Genomic DNA, 13,992 nt, shown 5'->3' on the forward strand with positions numbered 1-13,992 from the left:
ATAAACTCTCAAAAAAAAAAAAAAAAGAAAGAAAGAAAGAAAAGAAAGAAAGAAAAGAAAAGCAGAGAGAAAAACAAGACTGGACATCAGGAAAAGCAGAAATGCTTTGAAATAACTAAGGAAAGGGGACCAGGCCCTGTACCCCTGCATCAGCCGGTCATTGGATACACACTGCCCCAGGAGAGGGCTATTACATTTGGTGAGACTGCTCCTTCCAGCCACAGGTAGTTCTCAGGGAAGTATTCAGCTGTAAGCCATTAGCAGCCAACACTCCAAGGCTGGGACAATGATCACCTGGATCCTATGGGGAGGATCTAGGTGGCACACCACACACATGTAGGGGGTCTGTAGGATGTCCAAAGGCCAGACCCAGAGGGCCCAGGGAAAGAGAAAATGCAGGCCCTGGCAAGGCTGGTCACATCCTGCCCCCTGGTGGTGGTGCGCCTCCTACCCTGGGCCAGCTGGTAGACCAGGCTGGGCAGAGGGCCAGGTCTGGTATGAAAGTGTAGCAAATAAAGAGAATCAACACTACAAGGAAACACTTGTGGGAACCCCTAAAGTTAAGGAAGGACACCATGAGGGAGAAGGATTCAGGAATGTGAGATTTGTTTATTCTTTGATTCAAACAGCATTTATTAGCTGTATGTTGTAGACCAGATTCAGCCAGGAACTGGGATAAAAACAAGACTAAAATTTGGGTCCTCCTTTCAAGGAGCTAACACTTAAGTGAGGATTATAGAGAAACAAAAGTAACTCTAGTAAAACATGAGAAGTTCAAAAACGGAGGTATGTATACAGTATAAAACCAACACAGATGAGATAGAAGTTAATTCTAAGAGTTAAACTGACTTCACCTAAGAGGGGATGTTTAATTTAAATCTGAAGGGCAAGACTGCCTGGGTGGCTCAATGGGTTAAAGCCTCTGCCTTCGGCTCAGGTCATGATCCCAGGGTGCTGGGATGGAGCCCCACATTGGGCTGTCTGCTCGGCAGGAAACCTGCTTCCTCCTCTCTCTCTCTCTCTCTCTCTCTCTCTGCCTGCCTCTCTGCCTACTTGTGATCTCTGTCAAATAAATAAATAAAATCTTTTAAAAAAATAAAAGTAAATCTGAAGGGCAGAAGGGGTTGGCAGAAGTGCTCTGGAAACTGCCTTTGAGTACGTGGGAGAGAGGGTGGCAAGTAGGAAGGTCACAGTGAAAATGTTGGATAAATAGGAGCCCGATTACAAAGGACATCAGTTACCACATTGTAGGAAGCCTCAAAGGGATTTTAAGCCTGAAAGTGATATGACCTTTTTAAAAAAATTATATATCAAGGGGACAGTACAGGATTAGAAGGGGGGAAAAAAAAAACCCTGGTAATGAGCGTCAGAAAGACTCGGATTCAGATTCCATTTCTCCTGCTGAGCAGCTATGTGACACTGGGAAGATGACAACCTCTCTGGGCCTCAGTGTCCACATACGTAAAATAGGATGGTTGTGAAATTGCATGAAATGATTGATAAAGCTCCTGGTGCAGAGCCCTGCCTAGTGTCCACAAAATAAACATTCTCCATCTCTCTCTTAACTCATCAAAGTGAACTTATGTGTAGAGTTCGGAGGGTAGCTTGCCAGAAGGGAGAGGGGATGGCATTTGGAGAGGTGGGAGTCCAAGAAGTGTCTTGGAAGATATCACCCAAAGCCAGGTGAGAGGTAAGCCCTGAACTAAGGCAGTGGCCGTGGCAATAGACAGAGATTTGAGAGCTGATTAGAAAGTACAAATCCAAAGGTCCTGGTGTCTGACTAGGGAAGAGAAGCCAGGAATAGCCTAGACTTATTCAGGTTCCTCTGAGGCAACTGCCTAGAGGCTGGTGCCTTTCACTGAGATGGGGAACCATGAGAGCAGGCACAGGATTATGGAAGAGATGATGACCTTCGGTAGATCCATACTGCCTCCAGCGTGCACACCTTTAGGCCTAAAAGGTGGCCAAAGATGCAGCTGTTCAAAGTGGAGTAGGTGTTGACAGAGCTTGGATAGAGGGACTGGAGGAAAGAATCCCAAATATATACCCATGAGGTTGAGTCCAGGATGGGGGCTGGGTGAAGAGATAGCCAACAGCAAGCCCAAGGCTGGGGGCCAGCTCTCCTTGTCCCAATTTGTTCTAGCACAGAACTCTGAGAAACCTGAGAATCAGCATCGTTTCTGTTGCAAATGGCAGAAATCCACTGACAATTAGCTTGATCAAGAGAAGAAATTTGTTGACTCTTATAACCTAAATCAGGGAACTGTAGCTCTCCATCCCTCTGCTCTGCTTCCTCCAGGCTGGCTTCCATCTAGGGCCGGTTCCTGCTTTGCAGTGCCAAGCTGACACCCAGCAGCTCTGGGTTTATACCCTACCAGTTCAGCAACCCCAGCAGAAAGAGAGCCCATTTTTAAAGTTTACACAAAAAGCCCCCAAGAGGGACCTCATGTCCATCCCTGAACATTCCCAATCACTGTGGCCAAAGTGAGGGACGTACAAATTGGCCGTACTGAGAGCCTACCCGCAGGAGACCCATCTGATCACATGGACTGAGGAGGTGGTTCCCCAAAGGAACGTCAGGGTGCCACTACCAGAAAGGTGGTGTCAATGCTGGGCAGGTGCCTACCATAGACATGTTTGAGTTGGAGGCCCTATGGCGTTTGGGGTGACACTCGGTGGTCTCAAGTTGCAGAGAGATGTCTGGATGGAGACATAACTTGAGAAATTATCTGAGGACTTTTACGTGGTGGTTGGGTGGGACAAGTTAGTTCTCCAGGGTAATGTGGCAAGAACAGCGAGGGAAGAGGCCCAAAGGAAAGACTCTGGGGCGGACAGGCACCACCATTTCATGGGGAGGCAGAAGAGAGCCCTCATCAGGAGCAGAAGTAACAGGGATGTGGGAGTTGGGGACCAAGGGAACCTTAGTCCTGGGGCCATGGAAAACAGAAAAGTCTGGGTCTCAGAGTGGTCAGTCCCCAGGAAAAGAGAAAAGGCAATGTCCAACCCCCGGTTTCTGGACTTCCAGCCTCCACGGGCCCCTGCCCTGGCCTCGCCCCTCGTTTCTGGCTTGTTTGCCACCCCAGTGCCTCCCACTCCCTATCTCTCAGGAGCAAGAGTCCTCAAAGTTACATCATGTGCAGGGGACCGGGCAGGGCGGGTGGAGGGGCCTCGCGGAGGCGGGGAGCCGAGGGGGCCCAGCTGCCCAATGGGAGAAACGGGTTTAGGGACTAGGATGCGGGGCGTGGGGCGGTGCCTGGGCGGGCCTGGGGCCTGGAGCCCGGGGACCCGGGGAGCTGGCCGAATGGCAGGGCGGAGAGAGGGTCGCGGCGGCCCTGCTAGGTTCCGCCCCCGCGCCCTCCCGCCCGCCTCCTTTTTAAGCGCCTCCCGCCCAGCCTTCGCTCCTGCTCGCTGCGCTCCCTCCTTCCCCGCCTTCCGTATCTCCCCGGCTCCGCTCGGTTCTCTTGGCCACCCCGCAGCCCCCGCCCAAGTGCCATGGCCGCTGTATATCGCCCCGGCCTGCGGTGAGTGAGCCCCAGCCCGGGGCCGACCCGCACCTTCCGCCGCGCTCGCCCCCCGGGGCTGCCAGGGGCGCTATCCTGCCCGACCGCCTCCGCCCGCTTTCCCAGCGGAGGAGGCGGCGGGTCGGGGACGAGTGTTTCTCGATCCCTGGCCTCTCGGGCCGGGCGTCTCGCGGGAGATCTGGGGCGGCCTCTGCCGTTCTGGGTCTCTCCGCTTCCGTCGCCTCCTCCTCCTCCCTGCTTTGCTGGTCTCTGACGGCGCGGTCTCGACCTGCCACTCTCAGAACTCCCTCCCCCTCCTCGATCGCCCCCGCTGAGCCCTGTCTCCTCGTCTCTTCCTTTCCCTTACAGATGTAACCCTTGTGCCTCAGTTGCGTTCAGAAGCGGTAGGGCCTCGGGGTCAAGGGTGCATGAACTCCTGGGGGATTGAGCTCAGAGCTCCCCAGAGAAGGTAGAACGTAAACCTTTATTTTCCGGCCTCCGGGAAACTGGAACCTGGAGGGAAGCCCGGTGGAGCCCGGGACCTGGGGCTAGGGGAAGGAGGGAAACAGGATGAAGAGGGGAACAAGTTGCCTTCAATTCTGTTATGGCTGGCTTCAGGCTCTCTCCAGGACAGAAGTCCCTAGGCCCTTCTTTTTCACAGCTTCCTGTCTTTCTTCTGTAGCCTCCCTTCTCAGGATTTGTCACAAAGTCTGAGCTGACCCCATATCTCTCCCACAGCTGGTTCCACTTTGCCAGCCCTGGCTGGGGGTGGTCTCTGGAGCAGAGGAAAAGGAAAAGGTCCCACTTAGGGGACTGGACAGGAGTGGGGGAGCATCACCAGGGACTTCCTGAACCAGGCCCCCTGCGGGGAGAAGCTCTCCCCAAGACTGGGTGTCTTTCAAATTAATGCTTAGGAGTTCTCTTCCTCTGCCCCTGTGGCCACACTGGGTGTCCATCCCTCTTTCTCTTTTGGAAGCCAGGCTCCAGCTCCCACCTCCATGGTCTGAGGGTTCTCCTTTCCCCAGCCTTACAGCCTCTGAGCTTTTCGCAGTCTGATGTTCCCCAGCTACTGCTAACACCCAAAGCTCTCTTGGCATGTGACCTCTAGGGGAGGGACAGGGGCACGCAGTCCAAAGTGCAGAGCAGTTTCTGGTGGGCGAGGCCTTGGCATAGGAGGAGGGCAACTTCCCCCTCTTGGCCTTTGCTCTCTCTGGGTCACTCCACCCTGGGTCCAGGCCAATCAGAACTGCTTTCCTCTCTCCCAGGAGTATGAAGGGACAGACAACAGGGACCCTGCCCTCCCGGCAATGGGCATGAACCCCAGCCAGTGACATTCTGCAATAATCAGCCTTCGACCCAGTTCAAAGACACCTACCCAATGGCAACATCTTACGAAACCCTTGTTGGCCCAGGTGGGCAGCCCTGGCTCTGATGCCTGGAATCCCAGTATCCAGTTACCTACTCTCTGTGTAAGAGCCCTAATCTAGAAACCTGGGACGGTCCCATCTCAAAGACTGGGTCCTTTGCTGAGGCTTTCACAGTCTTACAGCATACACACCGGAAGAAAAAAGGAAAAAGAGCTGCTTTTTTTTAACCTATGAAAACTATGCTTGAGAAGGGGAAGAACAGGGATGAGAGCTTCAAATACCAGACACATGAAGCTGTCAGCAGGGCACAGCTTATCGACCCTGGGCCACAGGGCACCTTGTCATTTCCAGCATCAACCACACACAGTTAAACATAGGTATGGGCTTAGCCTGCAGTAACATCAACATGCCTCCGCATACACCCCACATAGGCCGGCGTGTGCCTGTATGCTCGCTGGGCAACACCTGTCCCTCACCGAGAATCGTGAAGGCCACAAGATAGGTGGACTGAACCCATCCCACACACCTATTCCAACCTGCCCTTCTGGCCTGCGCCCAGACCCACTCTAGCGCACTCCCTGGCAGCCCCCAAGCTTCCTGTCCCCTTGACTTGCCCATCTTCCAGGAGAACACCCCGCTCATTCCCTCTCTGTTCCTTGTCTTGCAGGCTTAGCTGGCCTGGGCTGAGCCCCTGGAGCTGGTCCTCATGGCGCAGCATGCAGACCTTGCGAGTACTCAGTGGAGATCTGGGCCAGCTGCCTGCTGGTGTGCGAGGCTTTGTGGAGCGCAGTGCCCGCCTCTGCCAACCTGACAGCATCCACATCTGTGACGGCACCGAGGCTGAGAACACTGCCACACTGACGCTCCTAGAAAAGCAGGGACTCATCCGAAAGCTCCCCAAGTACAACAACTGGTATGCCCTGAGCCCCATAACCATGAGACAGGGGCGGCTGCTTAGACTGGGCCACTGTGGATTTAGCAAGACAAAAATCAAATTTAACGAGACCATCCCAATGGAAGGAGCAAGAATGGGACCTTTGGGGGAAACAGAATCAGGAATTAATGGGACTGGTCTGTATTTTTATGTTAAGGAGAGAAGCTTATATAAGTAAAAACCTTTGCCTTTTTTCTTTCCTTTCCCAAGTTTAGAGAGTTTTTGCCAAGAGCCTTTAGAAGGCTAGGCCAAGGGAACTAGCCCCTTAGATGGGACAAAATCTGGAGGAGGCCACTGAGGTGCAGACTGATGGGAAGAAATCAGGCCCACAGAAGACCTAGAGTCAAAGTTGGACCTGAAAGTTTGGGTCTGGGGATGAGGGAGATCCGCTGGCCACATCTTCCTGATAACCCCTTCTCCCCCAGCTGGCTGGCCCGCACAGACCCCAAGGATGTGGCACGAGTAGAGAGCAAGACGGTGATTGTAACTCCTTCTCAACGGGACACAGTGCCTCTCCCCGCTGGTGGGGCCCGTGGGCAACTAGGCAACTGGATGTCCCCAGCTGAGTTCCAGCAAGCTGTGGATGAGAGGTTTCCGGGCTGCATGCAGGGTAACCGGGGCAGGGACACAGAACCAGGGACGCCGAAAGTATGAGCAGGTTAGAACCCCTCATCCAGGTTGCCTTTTCCTCCACAGGCCGGACCATGTATGTGCTTCCGTTCAGCATGGGTCCTGTGGGCTCCCCACTGTCCCGCATCGGAGTGCAGCTTACTGACTCAGCCTACGTGGTAGCAAGCATGCGTATTATGACCCGGCTGGGGACACCTGTGCTTCGGGCCCTGGGAGATGGCGACTTTGTCAAGTGTCTGCACTCTGTGGGCCAGCCCCTGACTGGACAAGGTAAGCGCCTGCCGTGCCTAGAGGAGAACACAGACCTGCTTGCCCTCAGAGGGAACCCCAAATTCTACCCATCCTCATTAGTGAAACACCTAAGTCCCAAAACTCAGGGCAGCAGTCTGGGCTGGGGGCAATGCTATGTTGGCAGAGCAGTTTGCACAAGATTGAGAAAAGTCATTTGTCCCGGAACAGGGACATGGGAGCCAGTGGCTTTTAGGAGGTGGGGAGCCTTAGCCACTCATTGGCACCACCACTACTCCTAAGTGTCTCTTCTGCCAGCCCCGATCCTTCCAGCCCCTAACGCCCCAGTTCCTGATGCCCCTGCCAGCAGTCAGCCCATAACCCCATTGTCCCCAGGGGAGCCGGTGAGCCAGTGGCCATGCAACCCAGAGAAGACCCTGATTGGCCATGTGCCTGACCAGCGGGAGATCGTCTCCTTCGGCAGCGGCTATGGCGGCAACTCCTTGCTGGGCAAGAAGTGCTTTGCCCTCCGCATCGCCTCTCGGCTGGCCCGGGATGAGGGCTGGCTGGCGGAGCATATGCTGGTGAGGGCTTGGTGAGGATCCCAGCAGCTTTGGGGAGCAGGGCGGGGGCGGGGCCTGGCCTCACCTCCCCTCCCCACCGCCAGGTGCCAAGCTGGTGGGCAGGGACTCTGCCCCAGTGACTGAAGCTCTGACTTGCCACCACCCTTGCCCTGTGGCGAGGCGTTGGCACCTGTTTCGTGAATAAATATTTGTCCTCCCTGTTAATCCATAGCTGTCCTTTCTGTGCAGACCATAACTGACCTTTGGTGACTTCTTCCTTGTTCCCTCTCTCCTCAACACACAGATCCTGGGTATCACCAGCCCCACGGGGAAGAAGCGCTACGTGGCAGCCGCCTTCCCCAGTGCCTGCGGCAAGACTAACCTGGCCATGATGCGGCCAGCACTGCCGGGCTGGAAGGTGGAGTGTGTGGGGGATGACATCGCCTGGATGAGATTTGACAGTGATGGTGAGAGGCCCTTGGCATCATACTCTCGGTTCTGGCTTTTACTAGAATATAGGAGTCTCCCCTCCACTGCTCCTGGGGGACCTGCCCTGTACCTCCTAGCAGTCCAGCCACCCTAGAGACAAAAAAAATCCTTCCCCATTAGATACAGGGGCCAACTCAGGGCAAGGAGGAGCAGAATAGAACCTTCCATGGCTGCACCTCTCACCTCTTCCCGGTTGGCCCTTTTCTGTCACTTCTCCTAACAGGTCGACTCCGGGCCATCAACCCTGAGAATGGCTTCTTTGGGGTGGCCCCTGGCACCTCTGCCACCACCAATCCCAACGCCATGGCCACGATCCAGAGTAACACTCTTTTCACCAATGTGGCTGAGACCAGCGATGGTGGAGTGTACTGGGAGGGCATTGACCAGCCTCTTCCGCCTGGTGTCACCGTGACCTCCTGGCTGGGCAGACCCTGGAAACCCGGTATGTGGGGTGGGGGAGCTGTGACACAGCCCCCCGGGCTCAGCACCTTGAGGATGTAAAAGCCTTCTCCACAACCTGCAGCCATCCTCCAGGACCTCTGAGAGGCACAGGAAGTTATGAATAGTCCCAGTTTCCAGCCCCAAGCAAGATTTGAGGTCAAGTCCCAAGTCTGCCAAGTGCAGGCTTTGGGATCTGACTCAGTTGCTTGCCCTCCGCATCAGTTACATAGAGGTGGTTCCCAAAGTAGCTATCTCATAAGGCTGGTGGAGGGCTGAATAATGCATGCAAAGGCTTTAGTGCAGTGCCAAATACATAGCAAATTCTCCATAAAAATAAGCTGGGGTTTTTGGTTTTTTCTTTGGTTTTTTTTTTTTTTTTTTTTTTTTTTTAAAGAAAAGGTGAGGACTGTTTTGAAAGTTTTTACACAAGGAATTGGGCTCAAAGCACAGTCCATAAAGTTTGACCCGTTAGGAAGGAGGGAGCCTGCCCCTCCCCCTGCCGCTTGGCTTCCACCATCCACTGTATAATAACCATTGTCTAAAGGTCAGTGTTGGGGCTCCTGGGTGGCTCAGTCAGTCAAGTGGCCGACTCTTGATTTCAGCTCAGGTCATGATCTTGGGGTTGTGAGATGGCACCCCTGTTGGCTCCCTGCTCGGGGAGTCTGCTTGAGATATTCTTTCTCCCTCCCCCTCTGCTCCCCTCTAAAATAATAAATCTTGTTAAAAAATAATAATAAAGGTCAGTGTTGTTAGCCTCACCCTTCCCGTTCCTCCTAACACACACACCCCAATCAGCCCTCCAGGCAAAATCAGACCGCTCTTTAGCCTCTTCTAAAAGCTATTTCTCAAGCCTGTCATTGCCCCTGGCGCCTGGCAGTCCTGTTCCTCCCCAACCCCTGCACTCTGGACCTTCTGCAGTCAGAGAGCCCTGAGACCTAGGGATGGTAGCAAAGAGGGGCATCCTGGGGAGGGCATGCTTGTGGTCGCTGAGCCAACATTCACGTTTTCCTGGACTGGCTGAGTTTTCCTGGACTGGCTGAGCGTGCCTCCCTCCTTATCTAATCACCCCTCACTTTCTCCTCCACCATCATTAAGTCCTCCGTGGCCTCCCCACCCAACTGAGAAACCCAAGAAATGTTCCTACTTCCCTGCAGGCTCATTCCCCAACCCTTTCATCATCTCTAGCTTCAGGCGTATAACTAGGGTGTGTTGTGCCCAGCTGCAATTCCCAGAATAATACTGTGCCCCAGGGACCTGAATTGGGGGTCATGGAAGTGCAAGAGGCTCTTACACACTGGAGCTGGGGGTGGGGAAGGGGACACAGTGGCGGGGGGTGGGTGGGGGGAAATGGCTTGAGAACTCCCTTGATCACCACTCCCCCCAGGTCTGACCAGCACCCTCCAGCAGAGAGGACACCATGTCCCTTCAGGGTCCCATGGTAGTGCCTTATACATGTGCCACTGACTTGTTCCCATCCCTTCTCCAGGGTACCTGACAGGCCAGATGACCTGCGCCCCTCAGGTTAGGCCTGCGCAGGTTATGTCTGACTTCTTCCAGCCCTCTCACTCCATCTGGGTCTCCACTGACCCAGGGAAATCACCAGCATTCTGCCAGCTTCCAGATCAGTTCCTGTTTACATTTTGAATTCCTCAGAAGATCCCATCTTCCCTTATTTGCTGATGGAAAGTCAGTTGTCTGAAATACTGATTGGATAGTCTCATTTTTTTTCCTTTAGGTGTGTTTGAGTGTTTCTTAAAATAATAATCCCAAAAATAAAGAAATCATTTCTGGGATAAATTTTCTGTTCTAACCTTTTGCCAACATCTAAGCCCATTCTCTTGAGCGCTGGTCAATGCCAAGTAGCTATAGCTTGGCATAGATAGTGGGATCTTGCTAAACCCCAATTCCTTACCCATTCTTTCTCACATAGCTTGACTTCACCACCGTTATTGATAAATAACCTGATCTTTTGGGGGAGATGTCCTGGCTCCCTTCTCCCTGCTCCTCACCACCCAAGGTTGCAGGGCATTGATGATGCAAACAAATTTTGCAAGAGTGCTTGCAAAAGTGTGCATGTGTTGGGAGTGGATAAATCCTTGAAAGTGACAGTAGTTGTATTTTTCCTGCCAGGGGACAAGGAGCCCTGTGCCCATCCCAATTCTCGCTTTTGTGCCCCGGCTCGCCAGTGCCCCATCATGGACCCAGCCTGGGAAGCCCCTGAGGGTGTCCCCATTGATGCCATCATCTTTGGAGGCCGCAGACCCAAAGGTGAGCATGCCTTCTCAGTAAAGGGCCTGGCTCTCTCAGGGCCCACTTCCCTCTTGTACTTAGAGCCTCAGCCTGGGGGCACCTGTGGGTGGCTCAGTGGGTTAAAGCCTCTGCCTTCAGCTCAGGTCATGATCCCAGGGTCCTGGGATGGAGCCCCGCATCGGGTGGGGCTCTCTGCTCATCAGGGAGCCTGCTTCCTCCTCTCTCCGCCTGCCTCTCTGCCTACTTGTGATCTGTCTGTCAAATAAATAAATAAAATCTTTAAAAAAAAAAAAAAAAGCCTCAACCTGGATTGCCAGCTATGGCTCTCTGTCTCTAGAGCTCTCCCTGGAGAATTCAAAATTAAGGGGAGGCATGGGATTTGAAAATGGGAGAGCAGAAGTCCTAGCAGAGTAAGACCAGGAGTCAAGATCACCAGAGGGGATGGAGTGAGGGTCCAAAGAGAAAAGCTGCCTGTGACCCTGGTCATTTGTGTTCTAGGAGTACCTCTGGTATATGAGGCCTTCAGTTGGCGCCACGGTGTGTTTGTGGGCAGTGCCATGCGCTCGGAGTCCACTGCTGCAGCTGAACACAAAGGTGGGTGCCCTCCCTGTGCCCCTCTCCTGTGTACCCACATTACTGCTCCTCTCCCTTCCTGAGCCAGGCCTTCCTCCTGCCTGCCCTCCCTATGTGTCTCTTGTCCCAGTCTCTTCTCTTCACCCTACTCTGAGGAAGATTCCAGAACCACCAAAGTTTAACCACTCCCTCCAGCCGGTGGCAGGGTGTCTTTTGTCTTCTCCAGTAAGGAGGAAGAGTCCTGGGGTGCCTGGGTGGCTCAGTGGGTTAAAGCCTCTGCCTTCAGCTCAGGTCATGATTCCAGGGTCCTGGGATCAAGCCCCGTATCGGGCTTCTGCACAGCAGGGAGCCTGCTTCCCTTCCTCTCTCTCTGCCTGCCTCTCTGCCTACTTGTGATTTCTGTCTGTCAAATAAATAAATAAAATCTTTAAAAGAAAAAAAAAAAGGAGGAAGAGTCCTGACCCTTCTTGCTTCCCTCCCCAGGGAAGGTCATCATGCACGACCCCTTTGCCATGCGGCCCTTTTTTGGCTACAACTTTGGGCGCTACCTAGAACACTGGCTGAGCATGGAGGAGCGCAAGGGGGCCCGGCTGCCCCGCATCTTCCACGTCAACTGGTTCCGGCGGGATGAGGCGGGCCGCTTCCTGTGGCCAGGCTTTGGAGAGAATGCTCGGGTGCTGGACTGGATCTGCCGGCGGCTAGAGGGAGAGGACAGTGCCCGAGAGACGCCCATCGGGCTGGTGCCAAAGGAAGGTGCCTTGGATCTCAAGGGTCTAGGAGCTGTAGACACCACCCAGCTATTCTCGCTCCCCAAGGACTTCTGGGAACAAGAGGTTCGTGACATTCGGAGCTACCTGACAGAGCAGGTCAATCAGGATCTGCCCAAGGAGGTGTTGGCTGAACTGGAGGCCCTGGAGGGACGTGTGCGCAGAATGTGACCTGAGGCTCCAAGCTAGCAAGAGAGCACAGCTCCCTCCATCCCACCCCACCATATCCCCCATCTAGGGACAGGAGAGCAAAACAGGCTTGGAGAAAATATGAGCAATTTGATACAACCAACATGTGAGTGCCATGAGACCAGGCCATAGACCTTCTCCGACACTCTGTCCATTAATAAGAAATGCTCGTTCGTTTTCCACAACGTTCATGCTGTTTTCATTCCTGCCTGTCTTCATGGGCTTTTAACGCCAATTTCACGGTCTTCTTCCTACAGCCCTCCAGGCAGCCAGCACCCCAGTGCAGTCTGGCCTGGCACAGCCTGGTGAGAGCCAGGATCTCACTCCCAGGCAGCCCTGCCACTGAGCCCACAGCAGTAGGTATTGCTGGGAGAAGGCACATCAACTCTGTGTCTCAAGGTCTTGAAAAGATGGGGGCCTCTGCGGGCCACTCAGTAGAACTTCCAGGCCTAAAATTCCTGATCTCCCACTTGGAGACGCAGAAGCCTCTAAAACCCCGTGCCCCAGGGAAGCGATTCCATTGCCCATTGTAAGATCTGTTCTTCCTCCTGCCTGACCTAAAATTGGGACTCTCAAAGCATTCACGAAAGCTTATTCAATATTAAGACAGCTAACTCTTTTAGAGTGCCTCCTGTATGCTAAGTACTGTTCTGGGCAAGTTACAAAACGACGCTTTGAAGCAAATGCCATATTACAGATGAAGAAACAAAGGCACAAAGAGGTCAAGTAATTGCCCAAGCCCACAGAGCAATCAGTCGAGCCAAGGGTAAACGGTAACTGTGGACACATCTCTCATAGCAGCGTAGAACTGTACAGCTATAAGGCCTTTAGATGTCCCCTGTTCCATGCTTCTTGAACTTAATAGTGTATATGAATCACCTGGTGATCTGGATAAAATGCTCATTCAGCAAGTCTGGAGTGGCCAGAAGGTTCTGTTTCTCTTACAAGCTCCTAATTGATGCTGATGCTGCTGGACTGGGGACCATCATTTAAGTGGCAAGGCCTTGACCTAAATCCTCAGAAATCAGCTTTAGAAGGGAAACCACAAAGACAGCAACGATCCTCCCTAAATCAGGGCCGGTGGCTGAGGGAAAGCTTCGCCTCTGATCTGAATCAGGCTGAGGGAATGTATAAACCGAGGTTGGTAGGTTTAAGTCTGCACCCAGAAAATGAGGATAAACTTTAACAAGTAAGATGGGATTGCTGGGATTGCCTCAAAAGAAAACACTGGGGGCGCCTGGGTGGCTCAGTGGGTTAAAGCCTCTGCCTTTGGCTCGGGTCATGATCTCAGGGTCCTGGGATTGAGCCCCACATCGGACTCTCTGCTCAGCGGGGAGCCTGCTTCCCTTCCTCTCTCTCTGCCTGCCTCTCTGCCTACTTGTGGTCTCCGTCTGTCAAATAAATAAAATCTTTAAAAAAAAAAAATTGCCATTCTTTAAAAAAAAAAAAAAGAAAACACTGGAGGAGGAAACACCAACGGTTTCATAGAGAACAGCCAATAACTAGCTACACACAATGTGTGGGCAGAAAAGAATCTAAGGTCAGAGTGGACCAAGTGCTAAAACACAGTTAGCAATGGAGTCTGTTGACTTAAAATTATATAGGCAAGTCCTTGGCTTCAGGAACAGCATGTGATAAGTGAGAATAGGATCAGAGGCAGCATAACACAGATGTTGGCCACACAGTAGTGTCCGGCCCGAGATGCCTCTGAGTATGTTCATCTGTAAAATGGGGGTGTGCTGCACCTCAGTGTTGTTAGGAAGATTAAAAGGGTCAGTGAAACCAGGCACTCAGAACTATGCCTGGAAGGAGTAACCATTGACTCTTAGGAGCTCTCGCTGTTCCACTCTATATTGATTGCAGGAGGCCTTATAAGCCTATATCATATATTCCTGACTCTACAGATTAAGAGGAAAATGAACAATGTCAATAAAATTTAGGGGAGAAAAAAATAGGTTTGGAAATAAGTCCCTCCGGGAAAGAGGCGGGGACCTGGGGTTCCAGGCCTCTCCTGGTATCTAAGTGCTCAATGATGTGAAGGTATGAGCCTTGAACATGATT

At 52.9% G+C, this 13,992-nt stretch overlaps 1 protein-coding gene across 2 annotated transcripts; it reads left to right on the plus strand.

Moving 5' to 3' along the window:
* Nucleotides 1–3,399: 3,399 nt before the first annotated feature.
* LOC111160112 (phosphoenolpyruvate carboxykinase 2, mitochondrial) lies at nucleotides 3,400–13,169 on the plus strand. 2 transcript variants are annotated; one of them, XM_022522959.1, is made up of 10 exons: nucleotides 3,400–3,521; nucleotides 5,535–5,780; nucleotides 6,227–6,411; nucleotides 6,498–6,701; nucleotides 7,056–7,243; nucleotides 7,527–7,689; nucleotides 7,935–8,153; nucleotides 10,283–10,420; nucleotides 10,901–10,996; nucleotides 11,459–13,169. In XM_022522959.1, exons 1-10 carry the CDS (start codon nucleotides 3,493–3,495, stop codon nucleotides 11,911–11,913), a joined length of 1,923 nt encoding a protein of 640 aa, XP_022378667.1. In that variant the 5' UTR covers nucleotides 3,400–3,492; the 3' UTR covers nucleotides 11,914–13,169. The 2 variants fall into 2 exon arrangements, with proteins under 2 accessions (XP_022378667.1, XP_022378671.1); XM_022522963.1 differs by lacking the exon at nucleotides 3,400–3,521 and adding an exon at nucleotides 4,813–4,912.
* The last annotated feature ends 823 nt before the right edge of the window (nucleotides 13,170–13,992 follow it).

Source organism: Enhydra lutris, unplaced genomic scaffold (assembly GCF_002288905.1).
Source record: "Enhydra lutris kenyoni isolate GAN:26980312 unplaced genomic scaffold, ASM228890v2 scaffoldscaffold4, whole genome shotgun sequence".
In the NCBI taxonomy this organism is placed as follows: Eukaryota; Metazoa; Chordata; class Mammalia; order Carnivora; family Mustelidae; genus Enhydra; species Enhydra lutris.